This window comes from Podarcis cretensis (assembly GCF_951804945.1).
Source record: "Podarcis cretensis genome assembly, chromosome: 2".
Classification (NCBI taxonomy): Eukaryota; Metazoa; Chordata; class Lepidosauria; order Squamata; family Lacertidae; genus Podarcis; species Podarcis cretensis.
In genome coordinates, this window is record NC_137171.1 from 128119111 (window position 1) to 128143266 (window position 24156).

The window sequence follows — 24156 nt, forward strand, 5'->3', positions numbered from 1 at the left end:
GGGGCTGCGTCCAAAGCACTGAATGGTGCAAGTACTCAGGGAAGGGAGCAGAGAGCGAGGGAAGCATTAGGCCCCCATTTCTAGAAAGGGGAACATCGGCCTGAAGTGGAGCAGCTGCTTTTGGGCAAGCGGAGCTGGAGAAAAGCTGGGCCTGTCCTGCTGCGCTTCAGGCCCTGACAGCCTCCAAGTCCGAGTGTAAGTTGACTTCTCCCCTCCATTCACCAAGCGAGGAGGGCCGTCCCGGAGTTGACGCTGCCCAGGAGGCCAGAAAGAGCAGAGGCCATGCTGGGTCAGGGCAACCGGTCCTTCTATGTTTGGAGCGGGAGGAAGGGCCGGCGACCAAATTTTGTGCCTGTCTGTTATACACACATACATCTGTATAATAATAATAATAATAATAATAATAATAATTTATTATCTATACCCCACCCATCTGGTTGGGCTTCCCCAGCCACTCTGGGCGGCTTCCCAAAAAATATTAAAATACTGTAATACATCAAACATTAAAAACTTCCCTGAACTTCCCTTCAGATGTCATCTGAATGTCAGGTGGTTGTTTATCTCTTTGGCATCTGGTGGGAGGCCGTTCCACAGGGAAGGCGCCACTACCGAGAAGGCCCTCTGCCTGGTTCCCTGTAACTTGGCTTCTTGCAGTGAGGGAACTGCCAGAAGGCCCTCGGCGCTGGACCTCAGTGTCCGGGTAGAACGATGGGGGTGGAGACGCTCCTTCAGATATTCTGCGCCAAGGCCGTTTAGGGCTCTATCTATCTATCTATCTATCTATCTATCTATCTATCTATCTATCTATCTATCATCTATCTATATCATCTACCTACCTACCTACCTACATACATAGATATATATACACACCCCTGGTTCTCGTTTGGAGGAGGAGTGAGAGACGGAGGCACTTCCTGGCCCTGACAGCCTCCAAGTCCAAGTGTAAGTTGACTTCGCCCCTCCATTCACCGCGCGTGGAGGGCCGTTCCGGAGTTGACGCTGCCCAGGAGGCCAGAAAGAGCAGAGGCCATGTTGGGTCAGGGCAACCGGTCCTTCTATGTTTGGAGCGGGAGGAAGGGCCGGCGACCAAATTTTGTGCCTGTCTGTTATACACACATACATCTGTATAATAATAATAATAATAATAATAATAATAATAATAATAATAATTTATTATCTATACCCCACCCATCTGGTTGGGCACCAGTCAAAGTTATTTCAAATGATCTCAAACCCTAAAATGGATTGACAGGTAACTGACAGACGGAGATGCCCCCCTTGTTTGGGCCTGTGATGGACAGCAGAGCCAGGCCAGTCAGCGGACTTAGTCCCTCAGAAATTTCCTGGAGCCTCGCTCTGATTGGCTGCCAAGCCAGCGGGGGCGGAGCCAGCCCTTTTGGCGGGAAAAGGCAAGGCGCCTTTTGTGAGGGATGGTCTGAGGGGGGAGAGGAAGAGGAGTCAGGCGGGAGTTGAAGGGGAGAAGCTGGGGGGAGGGGAGGGAGACCCCCAAGAAGGAGGGCTGAGGGGACCCCTGGGTGTGGGGGGCGGACTGAGGGGGGGAGGGGAGGGAGACCCCCAAGAAGGAGGGCTGAGGGGACCCCCTGGGTGTGGGGGGCGGACTGAGGGGGGGAGGGGAGGGAGACCCCCAAGAAGGAGGGCTGAGGGGACCCCCTGGGTGTGGGGGGCGGACTGGGAGGGGGGAAAGGGCCCCCCAAGTCAGACTCCGCCAGAGCCTGGAAGAAGCCCAGCTGGGCCTGCCAGCCTCCAGGTCCAAGGGAAGGAGGCGTCTCCCCGATTCAGTGGGGCTGCCCCAGGGAAGATGGGGAGCTGGAGGGAAGACTTGGAAGGGTCTCCCTTGGGGGGATCGGGGACTCCTCTTCCTCCCTGGCGCCTGCTCTCGAGGAGACTCCTGGGGAAGCCCCGTCTCCCTGGCGCCGAGTCGGGCTCCCAGGGGGGCTCCGGGGGGCAGAGGGAGGGCTGGGCTTGGGTCAAGGAAATAAACCCCCTTCAGAGGGAGGGAAAAGTCACCTTTGTGAGCAGAGGCTGCAGCCAGAGGGGAACATTCCCACGTGGGGGGAGCACAGGGAGAAGAAAAGCCCTTCTGCATCCGCAGCAGCACAACTGGACCACTTCCTGTGTCCCAGATGCAACAACACATGTCTCTCCCCTGTCGGTCTCCACACCCACGGCTGGCGCTGTTACCTTCCAACAACTGGATCTTACTCCCGAAGACACACTCTTCCATGGTCTCCCAAGACAGACGGATGCCAACCAACCAACATTCCCTCCCCTCCCCCTCCTGGTGCCCCTTGAAGTTGCCTTGAGGGCAGGGGGAGGGGCCACCCCACCAGATGGAGAGAGAGGAGGTCCTTCCATCTGGAAAATGGGAATGCTTGCAAAGATTTACTTGAAGATGAGTGCTGCGTAGATAATAAAATTATTGTTTTGTGGAATTCCCCCATTTACACAAAGATTAATACAGTGATACCTCGGCTTAAGAACTTAATTTATTGTAGAGGTCCATTCTTAACCTGAAACTGTTCTTAACCTGAGGTACCACATTTGATAATGGGGCCTCCGCTGCCACCACTGTGCAATTTCTCTTCTTATCCTGAAGCAACACTGTACCCATCATTTAAATACACAACAAAATTGTTACAGAAAAGAACAGAGCAATGTTTAGAAGATCATCTTTCTTCTCCCTTTTTCTCTTAGGGTCCAGTGTGCTTTGAAGACGTAGCTGTTCCTTTCACAGAGGAGGACTGGGCTTTGCTGGATCCTGACCAGAGAGCTCTGCAGAAGGAAGTCAAGGAGGAGAATCCTGGGATCGTGGCCTCTCTGGTAAGGCTCCCTGCTGGATCATGAGATCAGTTTTGAAATTCCATACAGATCTCTGAAGGACAAACCTCCTCTATTTTGAGGGAGCCCCATAGCGCCACCTGTAGCATCTGAGATGTCAACACACCCACAACTCTCCATAGGAGATGCATCTCCTGTTCTGTCTGGGAATATTCTTCCACCAGTCCTGCCTTTTCCAACCAGGATGAGGCTTGTCTCAGCTGCCCAGGCCTTCTTCCATGTAGGCTTCAGAGATCTCAGGGACGTGGAGGTACATCCTGTCAAATTTTCTATTTTCCTTTTTGCATCTGTTTTTTTGGTATGCAAAGAAATGACTGAGCTTGGAGATGGAGCGGATTCCACGACTGTGCCAAATTAAATCCATCCCTGGAACGAGCCAGGCTTTTTGAATCTCCGGGTCCCATAAATACGTTAGCTAATACCAGCCAAAAAAGGCAGTAACTCCGCTCCCTTCTTCCTCTTTCACAAGCAGTCATTTGCATTGTTCAATCATTTCAGCCTCAATTTCTTCCTCAGGCTAGGATTATTATTATTATTATTATTATTATTATTAAAGATATCAGGAAACTTGATGAGGAATTAAGGGGAAAAACAATGTTGACCCGGAGTAGTTACAAAATTAATGTTCTCTCTCCGAGTGCCACAGACCCTCCTCCAAAGAGAGCTTCTCTGAAGAAAGCCCAAGCAAAAATTACTCCATTTTACATGAATAAGGAAAATGAGGAGGTGGCTAAGAAACAGCAGGAGCCAGATCCTATTACTGACCTTATAGGATCTCTCAGCAGCTCTAAGGATGAGCAGAAAGAGGTTTTGGGCCCAGGCAGCTCAACTGCTAAGTCATCTCTGGCACGGAGACCAGGAGCTCAAGCGACTCAAGGCCAAATTCAGGCTAAACAAGTAGAGGAACTAATCTGAAAGCAAAATTCAAAATTAAAGCAAGTATAAAAGACTGCTTCTCCCAAACTTCTGGGACCAAAAAGGGACTATCAGTCATTGGGTGGCTTGTAGTACTAACAGATTACATGGAACACTTAAAATCCTTTTTGGCTGAATGTAATAAAATTCTTACCATCCTGATAGGTACTTGTAAAACCTTCTGAATAAAATCTAGCAGAGTCTGTGGCACCAGATAATACAACAATTTCTCTTTCCATACCATTAAAAATAGATCAATAAGGGAGGTTTGATTCGTCCACATGGCAAAAGGAGGTCTATAAGTACAAAGAAGAGCAAAATGTTAAAAAATGAAAAATTGTGCAATATTAAAAAGTTGACTTAAAAATACTTTTGAACCTACTTAAGAGTAGCTCATGCTCTGGGTCCAGACAGAAGACTTAAGAAGCTTGTACTGTACAGTGATACCTCGGGTTAAGTACTTAATTCATTCCAGAGGTCTGTTCTTAATCTGAAACTGTTCTTAACCTGAAGCACCACTTTAGCTAATTGGGCCTCCCGCTTCTGCCGCACCACCAGAGCCCGATTTCTTTCTCATCCTGAAGCAAAGTTCTTAACCCTAGGTACTATTTCTAGGTTAGCGGAGTCTGTAACCTGAAGCGTATGTAACCTGAGGTACCACTGTACTGGAATTTGCACACCAGATCCTTATATCAATATGAAACAATATGCAAGGTTATCAAATGCTCTGCTGTCCTGTCAGAAGCCAAAACCAAATCAACTAGGGAGAGGGTTTTGATAAACAAGAATTGGAAATGGGTGCTGTCTCAAAATAAGCTACTTCCCTCAAGCTACCCTAATCCTTTAGGTATCTTCTCACAAGAGGAGTGTAAAGTTTGTGAATATGGTGTATAAGCACAGAGAATATCTATGGAGGAATGGTGTATGTTGGAATATGAGTATAACGCAGCTGCAAACTGGCAGCACGGTATTTACATCACAAGATGTGGTAGCTGTGGGAAAGAATGTTCCCAGAAGTTCACAGGATTTACAAGGCTTTGTTCTGTGTGTAATATGAGACCTTCCTGTTGCGTATGTGAAGAAAGTCTGAGTCTCTTGCTCGGAGGAGACTGAACTGATCGGACATGTTTTTTTTAGAGTTGTGCAGTCATAAATAAACAAGATGTGAAAGACTTTCTGACTATCTTCTTTCTCCTGCTGGTATGCAAGGAAGAAGGGGGTGTGCATCTTACCGGCTGGGAGATGTCGCCTATCAAGATCTTCCTGGACTGCGGGGATGTCAGCCAGAGTAGATCACCGGTAAACAAGCCCCGGGATCTGGGAGAGAGGCCAGCCTCTCCCGAGGGGGGCAAGTTTTCCAACAGTGTATTAGTCTCAAGATTATTCCGAAATGTGGCATCACCAGCTCCTCTGCTTCCACATTCAGCAACACCTCCAGAATGTCCTCAATTCAAGGCAGACTATTGTACTTTAGTTGACATATACTCTGGAGGTGACACTCCTGACTAGTCAGCTGACCTGGACCCCAAGGAACCCCATAACTCAGACAGCCCAGGGTCCTTGCACTTGAGAAATCTAGGGAAGGACCTACTTGACAGAACTGAAAAGAATTGATTGCATGTCTTCTGTGCTCTGCCATAAGTAGCCCAGAATGAAATATTCTCCAGATTTGACCTCTGACATTCCTGCCTAGTGAGTTTGAAGAAGGAACACAAGGGCTCATGGAAGTAGAACTTGACCCTTTGTGCTCCAGATCCAGCCCACCAGATATTCCACCGTGAGTTGAATTTATGGGCTGAAAAGCCACCTTCTCCCACCAGCAGGTTAATGAACCCTCTTTCCTACCAATTGGAGATGAAGAGCTTCCCCAAAGATTTGGTCCCCATGCAAGAGCCAAATATGGCCACAACACCTGCCTGGCTTGCAATGAGAGAGCTCAAAGAACGTCAACAGGACACTCCGTAGAAAGCACCAAGCATGGGGCCACTTACATGTATTAGCTACACATCTGTTTTCTGCCCATGCTCTGATGTTGCAGTTTTCAGGCTTAGGGACAGGAAGGTGACTGGTTTTGGCGCCAAGTTGTGTCCATAAGCCCCACTGAGTACAATGGGATCTACTCTCAGGTCACTACTGTACAGACCATGCCAGCCTTACAAAGTGGGGTGATTAGCAAACAGGGGAAATTGAAACCACTGGAGAGGTATAGAAATGGGGCTTCTGTTGGGAAGGGGCTGCCCCATTTGTGCTTCTCCAGGGGCAGGAGAATATCTAGGGCAGGAGAATCCCTGCAGGGCCTCTGAGGCTCCCTTTGCTTCTTCCTCTCTCCCAGGACCCTCCAGCTTCTTTTGGCTCCTTGACTCCTCAGGAAGGATGAAAGAGAAGGATCCTGAAAAGCTAGCAAGGATGGAAGGGGGAAGATGGACGGTTGACCTGGTCAGGTTGTCTCCTGCATCCCTCCCCACAACCTCTGAGCGCTCCCTCCCAGGGACCTCCGAGAGATCTGGTGAGTCCCAGGGGAGGGGAGATGGGGACCTGGATGGAAGGAGCCAGAGAGGAATTGGGGCTTGCTCAGCTAGGGGGTGGGGGGAGGCAGGCAGGCGGATGGAGATGGAGAAGGGGAGCACCTTTTTGGGCTCCCCCACCTGCCCGCCTGCGCCTTTGTCATCTGCAGGCAATTTGAGCTAGGAATAGGTCACAGCTCCCCGGCCACCGCGATGTGTTGGCAGCTCAAAAGGTCTAAAACCAGTTCTGTGATCTGGATGCCCTGCCAATGTCAGACAACTCACTGATCCATCGCGCAACACTGGACTCCTTAAAAGAACCTGATCCTGCTGTGCAGTGTGAACTCAGATGGGGTCTCCGTGTGTTGCCTTTTTCTCTTCTTTTTGTTTAACTTTTATTAGCTTTATAAAACAGGGAACATAGGAATAATAAATGATACAAATATGTAGGCTGAGTCTGTATATCTCAAACCTTCTCATCTGTCTACATCCTCTGTTCACAAAGGTGACTTTTCCCTCCATCTGAAGGGGGTTTATTTTCTTGACCCAAAGCCCCCTTCCCAAAAGGAAGGCAGCATCTGGATCCCAAGGAAGAGCAGAGCTGCAGATCTCCTGCGAACTGGCCCCTCCCTGGCTTGGCAGAGAGGACAAGGGAGGATCCTCTGCTCCCCGACTTGGGGGTCTCCCCCATCAGGCATGATCTGAACAGGGACCCCCATGCCCCCTCCCTGCACCCCGGGTAGTGGCATAACAAGGTGTGGAAAAGTTTTTGTCACCTCCCCAATATTGACTTCTTCTTTTTTTTGCCTACAAAAATGTTTTGACTTTATTTCATATTTTCTTACAAAGGATTGTGGATTCTGGGCCTCCGATAACAAGTAGGCCACTGTGGAAAGTTACTTAAATCTACAGGATGCATTGTGTTTTGGCTTGTGTTATTTTATTTATATTTATTATTTATTTCATAAAATTTATTTTAAACAACCTGCAAAGTTGTTTACCAATACAAAAACAACAACAACACCACAGCAGTAAAATCAGTAAAATTTAACAAGCCTACTTTAAAACACAGAAAAGCTAAAATATTAAAAGAGATTAAAATTACTTCAGCGTCCTAAGCATCTGGCTATGCTTGCCTAAACAAGAATGCTTTTAGCCGCTGCCTGAAAAGAGTCTAGCAAAGGCAAACACTTTATTGCAAGAGGCGGAGAGTTCCAAAGGGCAGGTGCTGCCACACTAAACCACACAGTGCTGGAAAGGGGGTGAAAGGCAAGCGGCCAGCCTCGCAGGGTTGTGGAAGGAGGAGCTCCTGGGAGGAAAGGAGGTGCCAGGGAAATGCCATTCTAGAAGAGCAGAGCCTCCGTCTCTCACTCCTCCTCCAAACGAGAGCCAGGGGTGTGTGTGTGTGTGTGTGTGTGTGTGTGTGTGTGTAAACAAACAGAGTGAGGGGGGAACGTATTTGATCCCCTGCTAAATTTGGTTTTTTTTGCCCTCTGACGAAGAAATGCCTAGTCCACAATATTAATGGTAGGTTTATTGTAGCTGTGAGAGACAGAATAACAACAGAGAAACCAAGAAGACAAAAGACAAAGATTGATGAGATTATTTTTTTTGGGGGGGGGGGGGTCTTGTTCCTACTTTTCTCTCCTTTATTTATTCCCAATATCATCCCGATCTTAATCCTTTATCTTATCTTGACAGCCACTGGCATGCAACTTTCATCATATTTAACAGATCTATAAGTAAATTAACATGCATGATGAATATTGTGCTCTTCTTCTTGTTGTCCCTCAATTGTTTTCGGTGCAGTCCCTCCTCAGAAGGCCCTATTTCGTTCCACCGTCTTACCTTCCAGGACTCTGGGCTGTCTTCCAGTTTTCCTTTGTTTAGTTAAAATTAAGACACATGTAATGTATTTTAACTGACTGATATTTTCCCAAACCGACTTCCGGTCAGCGCCAGCGATTAATGGCGGACTTGCCTCGGAGCTCCGGGGGAAGTCTGCTCCGCGGGTTCGGGTCCTGCCGCTACGGCGAAGCGGGGACCATTAAAAATCACAGGAGCAGAATCCTGTGAACAAGAAGATCTGGTGAGCACCTTTTGCGCCCCCCCTAAACCACAAAGGAGCCTTTTTAAAGGCTTCGGAGCGGTGGTGGGTGAGCGGCGCGGTGCTGAGGGTCGGCTACAGCCTGTGGAGTGAAGCCGCACCGCCATGATCGGAGAGCGCTGATTTCTTCTAAAAGAATTTGGACTTAAAGCAACTACTCGTGAGTAGGAATAAATAGACTGAATTTGGGAAAAAACTGTAAGAATTTGGGAAAAAACTGTAAGAATTTGGGAACTAACACGGGAAAGGTACAAAAAGGAAGTCTGCCTTTCCAAGCTGCAGATGTTTAAAACAAAGTGACTGTAAGCTGCAACTAAAGACAAGAACTTTTAAAGTTAAAAATCTATCGTTTGAAGAGTAGCTCCCCCCGTTGTGCAGGAGCGGAGGGGGGTGGAAGCTGAACTTTTCTTTGCCTGCAAGAAAGGTTTGATCGGAAAGGAAAAAAGATATCCTTGATCTCTGGAGTCGGACTGCCTAGATAAGGGAATTGAACACTGAACAGTGAACTGTCAGCACATTGGGAACAATTGTTGCATTAACTCTGTATAAGTTACATTGCTGTTGGAGGGACTTTATTACAAAATAGCATTGCTAACAATTTGAAACTGTGGCTAACTGGAAAGGGGGATTTTAGAGAAATACTGATTTTAAAAGGAGGCTGGTGTCTTACCCCCCTAGTGGAGACTTTCTGGCAACATAAATAACAAAGCTACTGTAACAAGACTTAGTGGAATTTTCCTTTGGGAAACAAAAGCGCAAGAGTGGGACGTGACCTTGGCTCTGAATGAGAGTGTTATGGATAAAGAGAAGGGGAAATTTGAAGAAAAAACAAGTCTAAGATCCGGTAGACAATACAAAACTGACAGTTCCCATCCAGCGTAGAGCCTCAACGTCCGGTGGCATAGGAACAGCTGCTGCCTCTCAACCAAAAGTAAGAGCAATGTCTACAGAAGATACTTTGGCACAAGCTCTTAGCAAAATTAATGCATCTTTAGAAAATTTAATGAAGCAGGGTACTGAGACAAGTAAACAAGTTGTGGAAACTAACAAACAAGTGGCTGAAGTCTCAAAAAAATTTGATTTGAATACGAAATGCATCGATGACCTGGGGAAGAAGGTAAATTCTAACACAGAGACTATTGTAAGGCTTTTGGAGGACTCGGCCACAACCCGAAAGATTGCTGAGGAAGTGAAAGAAATTGCTGTTGCCACTCAGGAGAGGATACCACCGGTCATCAAGAGATTGGAGGACCACGACCTGACCTTGTCTATGATCGAATTGCAAAGAAAAGAGAGAAATTTAAGGTTGAGGTCAGTTCCGGAAAGTGAAAAAGATAACCTGGTGGACTTCTTAACAAAAGAATTTTCGGACTTTTGGCAACAGGACCTGGAGGAAGAAGAATTTAAGATATTGACTGCATTTAGGCTTGGTACAAGACAAAGGAAAAATAAAGCAAGAGATTGTTTGATAACATTAAGAACAAAAGAAGAAAGAGATAAAATTCTGAACCTGCACTACCAAAGAACACTGGAGATTGAGAATTCTTTTGTGGAGATTTATAAAGACATCCCAAAGCACATTTTGGATGTAAGAGCAGACTATAAAGACCTGGTCATTCTATTGAAGAAAAATAAGATATTCTTCAGGTGGGAATATCCACAAGGCCTATCTTTTAAGTTCAAAGGAAGGAAGATAAGAATAAGATCATTGAGTGATAAATACAAGTTTTTGAGAGACCACGAAGAAGACCTTCAAAAGGAGGTGGAATCCAGAGGGGAACTGGTAATACCAGGAAAGGATCATTGGACATATCTAACTTATCATTTGGGTTGTCACCACCGACAGAGGAAGAACAATGACTTGGAGCAGTTGGAGGAAGTAAATAGTCTCAACATGGCTCTGCAACTTCTAAGCTGGAACTGCAATGGTCTGAACATGCCTCGAAAGAGGAAATCGGTTTTTCATATATTGAAGAAAGAACAATTGGACTTGATTTGCTTACAAGAAACACGTTACAAGGCTGCACAGGAAATTTTTAGTGAATAAAAGACTGGGACAAGAATTCATCTCATCTGACAGAGTCAAAAAAAGAGGAGTAGTAATATATGCAAAAGAAAAATTGGTACCAAAATTTGTGTTTAAAGATGAACAAGGAAGATTTTTGGCAATTGAAATTCAAGCCCAAGGAGAGAAATTTTTGATTGTTGGAGTTTATGCACCTAATGAGGGGAAATCGGAATTCTTTAAGAAGTTGCATGAGATTTTGTTAGACTATTTGGATTATAACTTGATAATGATGGGGGACATGAATGGAGTGGTTTCAACGAACATGGATAAAGCACAAAGACAAATACTTACCAAGGATGGAAGACTACCAAAAACCTTTTTTGAAATGACTGACAATATGGACATAATTGACATATGGAGAACAAAGAATCCTCTTGAAAGAGAGGGAACCTTCTTTTCTGAATCTAAAATGACATGGATCAGAATCGACCAAATCTGGGTTACTAGAGGAATGGCATCAAAGATAAAAAAGGTGGAAATCTGCCCAAAAACTTGCTCCGACCATAATCCAGTAAAAATGGAGATGAAACTAGCAACTACTGGCACCTTCAGATGGAGTATGAATGACACCTTGTTTAGAGATGAAGAAGTTTATAAAAAGGCCCAAAAAACTTTGAGAGACTATTTTGAAATAAATATGAATACTAATGTTGAAAAAAGAGTAATTTGGGACGCAAGTAAAGCCGTTATGAGAGGATTTTTGATACAACAAAATACAATTAAAAAGAGAACTCGAAATGAGAAAAAAGACAAGATTTTGGAGAAGATAAAAGATGGGGAAGGGAAATTAAGATCCAAACCAAAGTCCCAAGAGATCTTGAGAGAAATCAAGCTTTATCAAACACAATATATGGAATTGATGAATCAGGAAATAGAATGGAAAATTAAACAAATGAGACAAAAGACATTTGAATCAGCGGATAAATGTGGTAAACCTCTGGCTTGGCAAATGAGGAAAAGACAAAAACTTAATACGGTTACAAGCCTAGAGGTGGGAGGAAAGAGTATTCACAAGCCAAATGAAATTAGAGATTGTTTCCAGAGTTACTTTAAACAATTATACTCACAAGGACCGCAGAAAGAAGAAGATATAGACCAATTCCTTAAGACATATGGGTTACAAAAAAATTATCAGGAAAGTAAAATAGGGCTGAACCAGAAAATAACTGAACAGGAAATAGAAGGAGCCATTCAAAATATGCAATTGGGCAAATCTCCGGGACCAGATGGGCTTACTTCCAAGTATTATAAGATGCTGAAGGAATGGATTGTACAACCAATGAAGGAAGTTTGTAATGAAATTTTGGAGGGGAAAAGGGCACTGGATTCGTGGAAAGAGGCATATATAACACTAATACCGAAGTTACAGATAGGTAGCCGTGTTGGTCTGCCATAGTCAAAACAAAAAATTCCTTCCAGTAGCACCTTAAAGACCAACTAAGTTAGTTCTAGGTATGAGCTTTCGTGTGCATGCACACTTCTTCAGATACACAGTGTCAGAGCTGCCTCCAGGTCCCAGCTCACAGAGGACCAACGCTAGGCTGTAGTTATGTACAAAAGTCTTTATTGAGGTTGTTTCCATTTTAAAGCCGCAGCGCGCAGCTCTACGTCTCGACCTTAGACCAGCGAAGTCCCGTCTGAGTCTCCGCCCCTTCCACACCAGTTTAACACTCTCGCTTTGCTCCACCTCTTCCTAAGTTCCTTTCTCCTCTGGGCCCTCCTGCCCGCTAGGGTCTCATCCTTCCTGGACTCCTCTGACGCTGACCCTGATGATTCTTCCCCCTCCTTCCGGCGGGCTTTAGGACCTGGTTCCCTATCCGGGCTACCTTCTGTGCCGCTCGCCTGTACATTTGAACTTGGCGCGCGCGCCCAGCCTGCAACTTTCCTCTTGACCGTTCCCTCGCTCTCCGATGGAGGCGTGGCCACCCCTGACTCATCTTCTCTCGCTGGTGGTGAATATGTGGGCTCTGATACCTGGGACTCCTCCCCCCCACTACGCTCTGGTGGGGAAGCTGGTCCTGATTTCCAACTGCTGCTCTGGGAGTCCCCGCTGGCCCCTTGCTTCTGGGGTGTCCCCTTTGGGTCCCCCCTTGCCCTGCCCATCGGCGCCCCCTTCTGTGAATCTTCCGATTCGCTGGAGAGGCTCATGGAATCTATCGGGCTGCTGTCATCTTCTCCTACGCTGCCCTCGGATTGCTCCCCCTCGCTCTCCATCTCCTCTCCTCCCTGCGCTCCCGCTGAGTCCCTGACACACAGTATCTGAAGAAGTGTGTATCTGAAGAAGTGTGCATGCACACGAAAGCTCATACCTAGAACTAACTTAGTTGGTCTTTAAGGTGCTACTGGAAGGAATTTTTTGTTTTGACTAATACCGAAGACAGAGACAGAGAAGACTCAACTTAAGAACTACCGCCCTATCTCATTATTAAATGTGGATTATAATATATTTGCTGACATTTTGGCTAAGAGATTGAAGAAAGTTTTGATGGAGGAGATCCATGGGGACCAAGCAGGCTTCCTCCCGAAAAGACACATGTCAGATAATGTAAGGAATATAATTGATATTTTGGAAATGCTAGAAGCAAACATAAATACTAAAGCAGTTTTGATATTTGTTGACACGGAGAAAGCATTTGACAACATTTCTTGGAGTTTTATGAAGAAGAATCTCCAGGGGATGGGGGTAGGCCAAGGATTTGAAAATGGTATTGGTGCAATATACTTAGAACAGAAAGGAAAATTAATCGTGAATAATGTGGTTACAGAAGAGTTCAGGATAGAAAAAGGAACACGTCAGGGGTGCCCAATCTCTCCATTACTTTTTATTTCAGTTCTGGAGGTTTTACTAAACATGATTAGAAGGGATCAGTTGGTCAAAGGGGTTCAGGTCGGAGCTAAACAATACAAATTGAGAGCATTTGCAGATGATCTGGTACTTACTTTACAAGAGCCAGAATCTAGTACAAAAAGGGTTTTAGAACTAATTCAAGATTTTGGTCAAGTGGCAGGATTTAAACTGAACAAAACTAAAACTAAGGTTTTGGAGAAAAATTTAACACCTATTGAAAGGGAGAGGTTTCAGAATGTGACAGGTTTAACTGTGGTCAAGAAAGTGAAATATTTGGGGATTAATATGACAGCTAAAAATGTGAATTTGTTTAAAGACAATTATGAAAAATGCTGGATAGAAGTGAAAAAAGATTTAGAAATTTGGTCGAAGTTGAAGCTTTCCTTGTTGGGTCGAATTGCAGCTATAAAAATGAATGTATTGCCTAGAATGTTGTTTTTGTTCCAAACATTGCAAATTGTGAATAAGATGGACTGTTTCAAGAAGTGGCAAAAAGACATTTCCAAATTTGTCTGGCAGGGCAAAAAGCCCAGAATAAAATTTAAGATATTAACTGATGCAAAAGAAAGGGGGGGATTTGCCCTGCCAGACTTTAAACTTTACTATGAATCAGCAGCTTTTTGCTGGTTGAAAGATTGGCTACTTCTTGAGAATACAGATATTTTGGATTTAGAAGGGTTCAATAACACTTTTGGGTGGCATGCATATCAATGGTATGACAAGGTTAAAGCTCATAAAGCTTTTAAAAATCATATTGTCAGGAAAGCATTGTATAATGTCTGGATTAAATATAAAGATTTGCTGGAAAACAAAACTCCCAGGTGGTTATCTCCAATGGAGGCGAAGGCCGTGAAAAAACTTACCGTACTTTTCGGACCATAACACGCAGTTTTCCCTCCCTAAAAGATAAAGGGAAATGTGTGTGCGTGTTATGGAGCGAATGCAGGCGGGAGGAGCCGCTCTTGCTGCCTTTTCGGCAGCCTCTCCTCTCCTCCTCCGTCGCTGGGAGGGAAGCCGGCACAGCTGAGCGCATTCAGATTCTCAGTGTCTGCCTGCTCTATGGTTCTCCCTTACACACATGTAAGCGGCTCTGCTTTCTTTACAATGAGCCGGAAGGAGGGACAAAGAGGGCATCCCCTTCCGTCCCTCCCCCAGCACCTCACCGGTAAATTCAAACAAAGCGGCTTACAAGGCTCGTGTCCCTGTGTCTCCTCCTCCTCTTTTCGCTCCCGTTCGAGGCAAGGCAGCTGCACAAATGTAAGTTCCCCCTCTCTCTTCCTTCCCTCCCTCCCTTCCTCTTCCAACTTAAAACAATATTGGGGGGCGGCCAGGTAAGCCCCACCTCACATACCACAATGGGGGGTGGGGGATGACTCCCTCAAATATTTAGTGGGGGGTGAAGGCACCTAGGCCCATAGGAGTTGGCTGCTTTGCCTAGGAGAAATGTGAGTCCCCCCCCCTCTTCCTTCATCACTGTATTGGAGATACCATACATTACTGACAGTTCCTTTATCATTTTCTTGAAGAAAACTGTACCGGTATTTTCTTGCAGAAAACCTCCCCCATTCTGATAAGGATGATAAAGCAGAGAAGACTAGCATATAAGATTCCTTTTAAACTAGAAGTAGTAAAATATGCTAAGGAGCATGGAAACAGAGCAGCAGAGAGACATTTTGGGCCACCTCCAACAGAAAGAATGATAAGAGATTGGAGGAAACAGGAGGATCAGCTGCAAAAAGCAGATAAAAATAAGCACACTTTTCGTGGACATGCTGCAAAGTGGCCACAGTTGGACGTGGCCATGAAAGAATGGATCACACGTCACCGCAATAATGGCTTCACAGTCTCCACAAAAATGATAATATATGAAGCCAAACGCATTGCTTTAGAGAAAGGCATTCATGATTTTACTGGCTCACCATCATGGTGCTACAGATTTATGAAGCGATGTGGCCTTGCTATGCGCACGAAAACTAGAATTGCACAAAAAATGCCAGAAGAATATGAATCTAAGATTCTGTCTTTTCATAAATTTGTAATTGATGCTAGGAAGAGAAATGGATTTGAAATTGGCCAGATTGGGAATATGGATGAAGTCCCGCTAACCTTTGATGTGCCATCTAATAGGACTGTTGATCTGAAAGGTGCCAAAACTATTGCTGTGAAAACCTCCGGACATGAGAAAACCCATTACACGGTTGTGTTGTCTTGCTGTGCAGACGGCACCAAATTGCCGCCCATGTTAATTTTCAAAAGGAAAACATTTCCAAAAGAAGTGATTCCACGAGGAATTGTTGTACATGTTCATGAGAAAGGATGGATGGACGAAAATGGAATGAGAGTATGGGTTGAAAAAGTGTGGTCCAAACGTCCTGGAGGGCTTTTGAAAAAACCTGCCTTATTAGTACTGGACCAGTTTAGAGCACATATTAGCGAAACTACAAAAAAGTGCTTTAAAGAAGCGAAGACTCATCTAGCTGTAATTCCTGGAGGTCTTACCAGCCAGTTGCAACCTCTCGACGTTTCCATCAACAAGCCATTTAAGTTCTTTATGCGAGAAGAGTGGAACAAATGGATGGCTGCTGGTAATCATGATCTGATACCTACAGGACGAATGAAGAGGCCCACTATCACTCAAGTTTGTGAATGGGTGAAAACATCTTGGCACTTGGTGAAGGAGGAAATCGTTGCACAGTCATTCAAAAAATGTGGCATTAGCAATGGTTTGGATGCAAAAGAAGATGAGATTTTATATGAAGATGGCGAAGAAAGTGATGCCAGTGATTGTGAGCAGCTGAACTTCATAGATTCTGACTCTAGCACTGATGAGTTCTTGGGGTTCACAGAAGACTAGAAGAGTACTCGAACCTAAAATTCTCTTTATATATATATATATATATTTATTAAGGATTTTTTGCTTAAGATGCACAAAGAAAAACATATAAAAATATTACATATCATAACATATTTTCTTATCTTCTTTGGACTTCCTCACATCTCCCGCTCCTGCGTTCCAAGTTTATAGAGATTTGACCAACAATTTATCCCCTAATCCCCACCTTAAAATCTAATTTTCCAATATTATATCCTAAATTTTAGATAGATTTAATTCACTCTTTAAAACATTAAACTTAGCCTAATAATTATCTAAAAATTTGTTTTTTTTCATAAATTTAACTTATCTTCATACTTCACTTCGTCTGATTCAATGGTGCCGAATTGGTTATGATCAAACATCCTGCTTAGCATTCGTACAATTTACAGTATTTTTGCAAATAAATCTTGAATTTTTTCCAATCTTCCTCTACCGTCTCCTCTCCCAGATCTCGGATTCTGCCAGTCATCTCGGCCAGTTCCATATAGTCTATCAGTTGCATCTGCCATTCTTCCAGAGTGGGTAGATCTTGAGTTTTCCAATGCTTAGCGACGAGTATCCTTGCTGCTGTTGTTGCATACATAAAGAATGTTCGATCCTTCTTTAACACCCCTTGGCCGACAATGCCCATAAGGAAAGCCTCTGGTTTCTTAAGAAAGGTATACTTAAATACCTTTTTCAGCTCATTATATATCATTTCCCAGAAAGCCTTCACTTTAGGGCAAGTCCACCAAAGGTGAAAGAACGTTCCTTCATTTTCCTTACATTTCCAACATTTATTATCAGACAAGTGGTATATTTTTGCAAGTTTGACTGGGGTCATGTACCATCTATATATCATTTTCATTACATTTTCTTTCAAAGCATTACATGCAGTAAAATTCAGTCCAGTAGTCCACAACCTTTCCCAGTCCTCAAGCATAATATTATTGTTGAATTTGCACAGCGGAATGATGAGGAATACGTGCACATACTCTAAATTGCTTTATTTACATTTCAAAGCTGGTAGATTACAGAAAAACATCTTGCCTCTGCCGGAGCAGAGAAAGCATCCTCTCTCCTCTAAAGCACGGAGAGAACAACACTGTGTGAACAGTGAAAAACAGGAAACCAGTGTACGTCACATCCAGTCTCCTTTCCCGTGAGAAACTCCAACAGCAACTCTGACTGGAATGTAAACATTGTCTTGTGACAAGCATTTCGCTGCACAGTGAAGAGAGCAGAAACCAACAATTATACCCAATATCCTGTGCCCACTTTATCATAGCCGATTTAACCGTCTCATCTTGTGTGTTCCATTTTAACAGCAAGTTATACATTCTTGAAAGTATCTTAGTCTTAGGCTCTAACAGTTCTGTTTCTAACTTCGATTTTTCCACCTGGAATCCTAACTTTTTATCAAGTTTAAAAACTTCTTTAATCTGAGCATAATGTAACCAGTCTCGGACTTTGTCTTTCATTTTCTCCTGACTCTGCAATTTCCAATTGTCCCCATCTTTTTCTAATATTTCCCAATACTTTGGCCAATTGGCCTCCATATTGAGCCTTTTCCGGGCCTTAGCTTCCAATGGTGAAAGCCACCTTGGAGTTTTATTTTCCAATAAGTCTTTATATTTTGTCCAGACATTAAACACTGCCTTCCTGACAATATGGTTCTTAAAAGCCTTATGAATCTTAACCTTGTCATACCATAAATATGCATGCCAACCAAACGCATTGTCGAAACCTTCCAAATCTAAAACGTCAGTGTCCTCAAGAAGCTGCCAATCTTTTAACCAGCAAAAAGCTGCTGATTCATAATACAACCTTAAGTCTGGCAGGGCAAAGCCCCCTCTTTCTTTCGCATCAGTTAGTATCTTAAACTTAATTCTGGGCTTTTTGCCCTGCCAGACAAATTTAGAAATATCTCTCTGCCACTTTCGGAAACACTCTGTTTTGTCCACAATCTGTAATGTTTGAAACAAAAACAACATTTTTGGCAATACATTCATCTTTACAGCAGCGATGAACCTAAAATTCTCTCTTCATTTGTTAATGACAGTGATGATGGTTCTTAATGCCACTGTTGACTGCTGTTCACTTTACATGGTTGTAATATGATTCTGATATACCGGTTGTTTATTAAATAGTTTAGTACAACATTTGATTCAGAATATTTTTTTTCTTGTTTTCCTCCTCTAAAAACTACGTGCGTGTTATGGTCAGGTGCGTGTTATAGAGCGAAAAATACGGTAATATGGAGTCAAAATGGCCGAAATATTGGGAAATAGTGGAACAAGAGGGGGATAAAGTGAAATTGCAGAGTTATGAGAAATTGAAAGATAAAGTGCGAGATTGGCTTCACTATTATCAAATAATGGAGGTTTTTAAGTCTGATAGGGAAAATGGTTTTCAGGTGGAAAAATCGAAATTGGAGACAGAACTGTTAGAGTCCAAAACTAAGAACTTGTCAAAAATGTATAACTTGCTGTTGGAATGGAACACACAGGATGAAACGGTCAAATCAGCTATGATTAAATGGGTACAAGATATTGGTTATAACATCATGTTTGAAGACTGGGAACGGTTATGGACCACCGGTATAGAATTTACGGCATGTAATGCCTTAAAAGAAAATATTATGAAAATGATATATAGGTGGTACATGACCCCAGTCAAACTTGCAAAAATTTACCACTTGCCTGATAATAAGTGTTGGAAATGTAAAGAGACTGAAGGTACATTCTTTCACCTTTGGTGGACGTGCCCAAGGATTAAGGCTTTCTGGGAGAAGATTTATAATGAAATGAAAAAGGTATTTAAATATACCTTTCTGAAGAAACCAGAGGCCTTTCTCCTGGGCATGGTCGGCCAATTGGTGTCAAAGAAGGACAGAACATTTTTTATGTATGCAACAACAGCAGCAAGAATACTTATTGCAAAGTATTGGAAGACAGAAGAACTACCCACCGTGGAAGAATGGCAGATGAAAGTTATAGACTATATGGGACTGGCAGAGATGACCGGCAGAATCCGAGACCAGGGGAAAGAGACGGCGGAAGAAGATTGGAAGAAATTTAAAGACTATCTTAAGAAATATTGTAAAATTGTTGAATGTTAAGACGATGTTGATTCTGAAATTAAGGGGTTGCTAGCTGTAATCTTTATGTAAATATGAAAAGTAAGCTTAAAAATCTAACAGAAATTAAGGGAAGGATTTGTTGAAGAGATTTAATTAGAGAATGGAATACAGTAAGGAGAGGTATGAGGAGGTCGGGAAAGTAGGTTTCATGAACATATGGGAATGAAGTTATACATGTGGTTTTTTGCTTTTTTTGTATGTATTTTTGTTTTTCTTTTTTGTGTTTTTTGTGATTTTTATGTTTTATAAAATTTGTGAAAATGACAAAAAATATCTTTTTTTTAAAAAAAAAGATATTTTCCCAAACCGAAGAATCTTCTGGAAGAGACCACACTGTGCGATAGATTTCACAGTTACTTGTTTGGTTCCTCTACAATCCAAGCTTGCTCCCCCTGAGCCCTAAGGGAAGCTTACAAAGATCAAAGATTCACCTTCACTTTTATAAATCCATATACAACAAAAGTCCATGCAAGCAGATGTGGTTCCCTGTGTGAAATATTCACCAGTTGTAATCTGTCAGTTGTCTTCAGCCCTCTTTGAGAGGGACCCAATTTTCAACCCCGTATAAATTATTTGGTGGGCAATGAATGAATCTTTTCCCACATTCCAAACACTAAGACCTTTTCTCTCTTGTATGGATTTTTTGATGAGAATTGAGATCACCACTCTGACGAAAGCTCTTTCCACATTCCAAGCACTGATAGGGTTTCTCCCCTGTATGAATTCTTTGATGAGAAGAGAGTGTCTTACTGTGACTGAAGCTCTTTCCACATTCCAAGCACTGATAGGGTTTTTCCCCTGTATGAATTCTTTGATGAGTACTGAGATGACCCTTTCGATTGAAGCTCTTTCCACATTCCAAGCACTGATAGGGTTTTTCCCCTGTATGAATTCTTTGATGGGAAGTGAGATGGGTGCTTTGACTGAAGCTCTTTCCACATTCCAAGCACTGATAGGGTTTCTCCCCTGTATGAATTCTTTGGTGGGAAGTGAGTTCACTACTCACACGGAAGCTCTTCCCACATTCGAAGCACTGATAGGGTTTTTCCCCTGTATGAATTCTTTGATGAGAAGTGAGATGGGAGCTTTGACTGAAGCCTTTTCCACATTCCAAGCAATGATAGGGCTTCTCCCCTGTATGAATTTGTTGATGAGAAGTGAGACTGGTGCTATGACTGAAGCATTTTCCACATTCCAAACACTGATAGGGTTTCTCCCCTGTATGTATTTGTTGATGGGAAGTGAGCGTCGCCCTTTGACAGAAGCTCTTTCCACATTCCAAGCACTGATAGGGTTTTTCCCCTGTATGAATTCTTTGATGAGTACTGAGATAACCCTTTCGATTGAAGCTCTTTCCACATTCCAAGCACTGATAGGGTTTTTCCCCTGTATGAATTCTTTGATGGGAAGTGAGATGGGTGCTTTGACTGAAGCTCTTTCCACATTCCAAGCACTGATAGGGTTTCTCCCCTGTATGAATTCTTTGGTGGGAAGTGAGTTCACCACTCAGACGAAAGCTCTTTCCACATTCCAAGCACTGATAGGGTTTCTCCCCTGTATGAATTCTTTGATGGGAAGTGAGTTCACCACTCACATGAAAGCTCTTCCCACATTCAAAGCACTGGTAGGGTTTCTCCCCTGTATGAATTCTTTGATGCACAGTGAAATTATTCTTTTGATTGAAGCTCTTTCCACATTCCAAGCACTGATAGGGCTTCTCTCCTGTATGAATTCTTTGATGGGAAGTGAGACTATCCTTCCGATTGAAGCTCTTTTCACATTCCAAGCACTGATAGGGCTTCTCCCCTGTATGAATTATTTGATGAGAAGTGAGATTGGTCCTCTGGCTGAAGCTCTTTCCACACTGCAAGCACTGATAGGGTTTCTCCCCTGTATGAATTCTTTGATGGGAAGTGAGACTATCCTTCCGATTGAAGCTCTTTCCACATTCCAAGCACTGATAGGGCTTCTCCCCTGTATGAATTATTTGATGAGAAGTGAGATGGGCCCTCTGGCTGAAGCTCTTTCCACACTCCAAGCACTGATACGATTTCTCCCTACTCTGTGTTCTTTCGTGTGAAGTGAGGCTATTCCTTTGAACGAAGCTCTTTCTTTGATGGGAGGTGGACTGGGAGCTCTGACGGATCTTCTCTCCACACTCTGAATATTTATCTGACTTCTCCGCTATGTGGATTCTGTTGTGCTCCCCCTTGTTCTTCCCTTCTAAGTCGTCACCATCTGCAATGAAGAGAGATGCTAATTAGAGTCTCAGGAGGAAATGGGAGCTCCAGATTATTGAACAATGTTAATGAATGCTTGTGACAGAGGAAGAACTGAAGAGAATGAGATGTGAGGCCATCCTATAGGTTTCACTTCCTTAGTTGGCTGGTATTAACTGAGATATTGCTTGGCTTTTATCTGGGATGGATTTTGTTCTGGCATGATCATGGAATCCACTCCATCTGCAATCACAACATGTTATGATCCAACAGGGAGCCTTACCAAGAGAGTCCACGATCCCACGATTCTCCTCCTTGACCTCTTTATGCTGAGCTCTCTGGTCAGGATCCAGCAACGTCCACCCCTTGTCTGTGAAACAAACAGCAACATCTTCACCTGAACACTCCCCATCAGAAGTTATTTCAATCTGGTTGATCCAAATTTAAATTGACAGATGGAAATATATACAACTTAGAAGTATATTCAACTCGGATCAAAAGAAAGGATTTGCAAAAGAAGATTCGAAAAGTCACAGTGATAAAGAACAACAAGAAATTGTTATTCAAAACCTATAATCTTTTATTGGACTGGGAATTGATGGAGGAAGAAGTGAAAAAAACGATGATTAAATGGTCTCAGCATCTCAAACATACTATCTATCTACAGCAATGGGAGAAACTCTGGCGAGAGGATATACAATTTACTGCCTCATATACAATTAAAGAACATTGTGTAAAGATGTTCTATAGGTGGTACTTAACGCCAGTTAAGCTGGCAAAGATATACAAATTGAAATCCAACCTCTGTTGGAGATGTGGTGGAGAAATAGGAACAACAATACATATGTGGTGGAGGTGTGAGGAAATTAAGAAATTTGGGATAGTAGTACACGAAGAACTAAAGAAGATGTTGAAAATATCAATAACAAAGAAACCAGAGACATATCTCCTTGGATTGAGAGATGAAGAGATACCCGGGGGGGGGGAGAATTTTTCTATATGCAAGTACTGTGAGGAGAATCAGAACTTACAGGGTTAAACAGTTCTGTGTGACGTCTCACATTCTGAGGCGTGGTTTTGTTCACATACGGGAAAGTGTGAATTACTTTCGTTTTTAGCTGTCGAGCTGAGGAGATGTCCGCTCGATCTCCAGGTTGATTTATGATGTTTTTCTGTACAATGATTAAAGACTTCTTAGATGAGCAAGAAGCCTGCGTACAGCCTTGGATTTATCACCCACCCAAGGCACGACCGCTGCTGCGAAACTCGGCTTGGAGCCAGGAAGACACCTTAAGGCTCACAGTTGGCACGGAGAGTTGGCACAGGAAAGTGTGGCGGACGCCATTACATTCCACAAGTGCAGCTGCTAGAATAGTGATTGCTGCTCGGTGGAAGTCACAAACTATACCCACAAAGGAGGAATGGATTTGTAAACTAAATGAATATTTAATTCGGGCAAAATTAACTGCTATAAGAAGAAATGGATCCAAACTACAAGAAAGAAGATTCCACCTAAACATTAGGAAGAACTTCCTGACAGTAAGAGCTGTTCGACAGTGGAATTCGCTGCCAAGGAGTGTGGTGGAGTCTCCTTCTTTGGAGGTCTTTAAGCAGAGGCTTGACAACCAAGTGGAATTGTTTTGATGAATATATGGCAAAATATTGCTCAAGGAAAGATACGCTAATATGCCTAGATTAAAATGTGAAGTGCTGCATGGAAGAAAAATTAGTAAGGAAAGATAATAAGAATATGAAGATGATTTGAGAAGGTTGTAGAATGCAGAGATTATTGTAAATTAATCTTGTATAATGTGGAGGAAATCGAGTGGGGGCGGAGGGAAGTGGGAGGAGGGAGAAAAGGATAATATAATGGATTGAGGAAATAGAAATGCAAATGTATGGGGGGATGGGGAGGAAATGGTGTTGGCTTTGGTACATCTGTATTGTAAAGTAATATGTGAAAACCAATAAAAATAATAATTAAAAAAAATTAAAACAGGAAAATATTTAAATTTATACGTAAATCTCTTTCTTCACTTTGAACCCCCTCCCTCCCATTTTCATGATGAGACCAACTCTGTATTGTTTCATTGGTAACAGAAGAGGAAAAATGACTATTACTCACTTAATCTAAGCACAACGGCCACAAGAGCTCCAGTCTAGGCATTTGGCTCTGCGATGTTGAATGTTCTCTGTGCTCTCCTGTTTCCCCTTTTTTTGTTTCAGTTGAAAGCAATTCATGCACCCAGAACTCATACACTGACCACTAATGATGAACTATATGTTATAGATACTCCTGCAAATTTATTCTGCTATGTTTGAGATATACAGGCTCAGCCTACATATTTGTATCATCTATTATTCCTATCTTCCTTGTTTTATGAAGCTAATAAAAGTTATACAAAAAGAGGAGAAAAAGGCAACACACGGAGACCCCATCAGAATTCACACTGCACAGCAGGATCAGGTTCCTTTAAGGAGTCCAGTGCTGTGTGATGGATCAGTGAGTTGTCAGACATTGGCAGGGCATTCAGATCACAGAACTGGTTTTAGACCTTTTGAGCTGCCAACACATCGTGGTGGCCGGGGAGCTGTGACCTATTCCTAGCTCAAATTGCCTGCATATGACAAAGGAGCAGG

At 43.2% G+C, this 24156-nt stretch overlaps 1 protein-coding gene across 3 annotated transcripts in view; it reads right to left on the reverse strand.

Annotated features, from left to right (window-relative positions):
- The window catches only part of LOC307209516 (uncharacterized protein), a 45613-nt gene that overhangs the window by 16976 nt on the left and 4481 nt on the right, over nt 1–24156 (reverse strand). The window contains exons 3-4 of one of the 3 annotated variants that reach the window (XM_079964655.1): nt 21800–21886; nt 19107–21535 (exon numbers count right to left, since the gene is read on the reverse strand). In XM_079964655.1, the coding sequence (XP_079820781.1) occupies nt 19911–21535; nt 21800–21886 (1712 nt within the window). In that variant the 3' untranslated portion in view covers nt 19107–19910. Of the gene's footprint in view, nt 1–19106; nt 21536–21799; nt 21887–24156 lie in introns of those variants that run through there. The other 2 variants (XM_079964653.1, XM_079964656.1) reach the window with 2 other exon arrangements.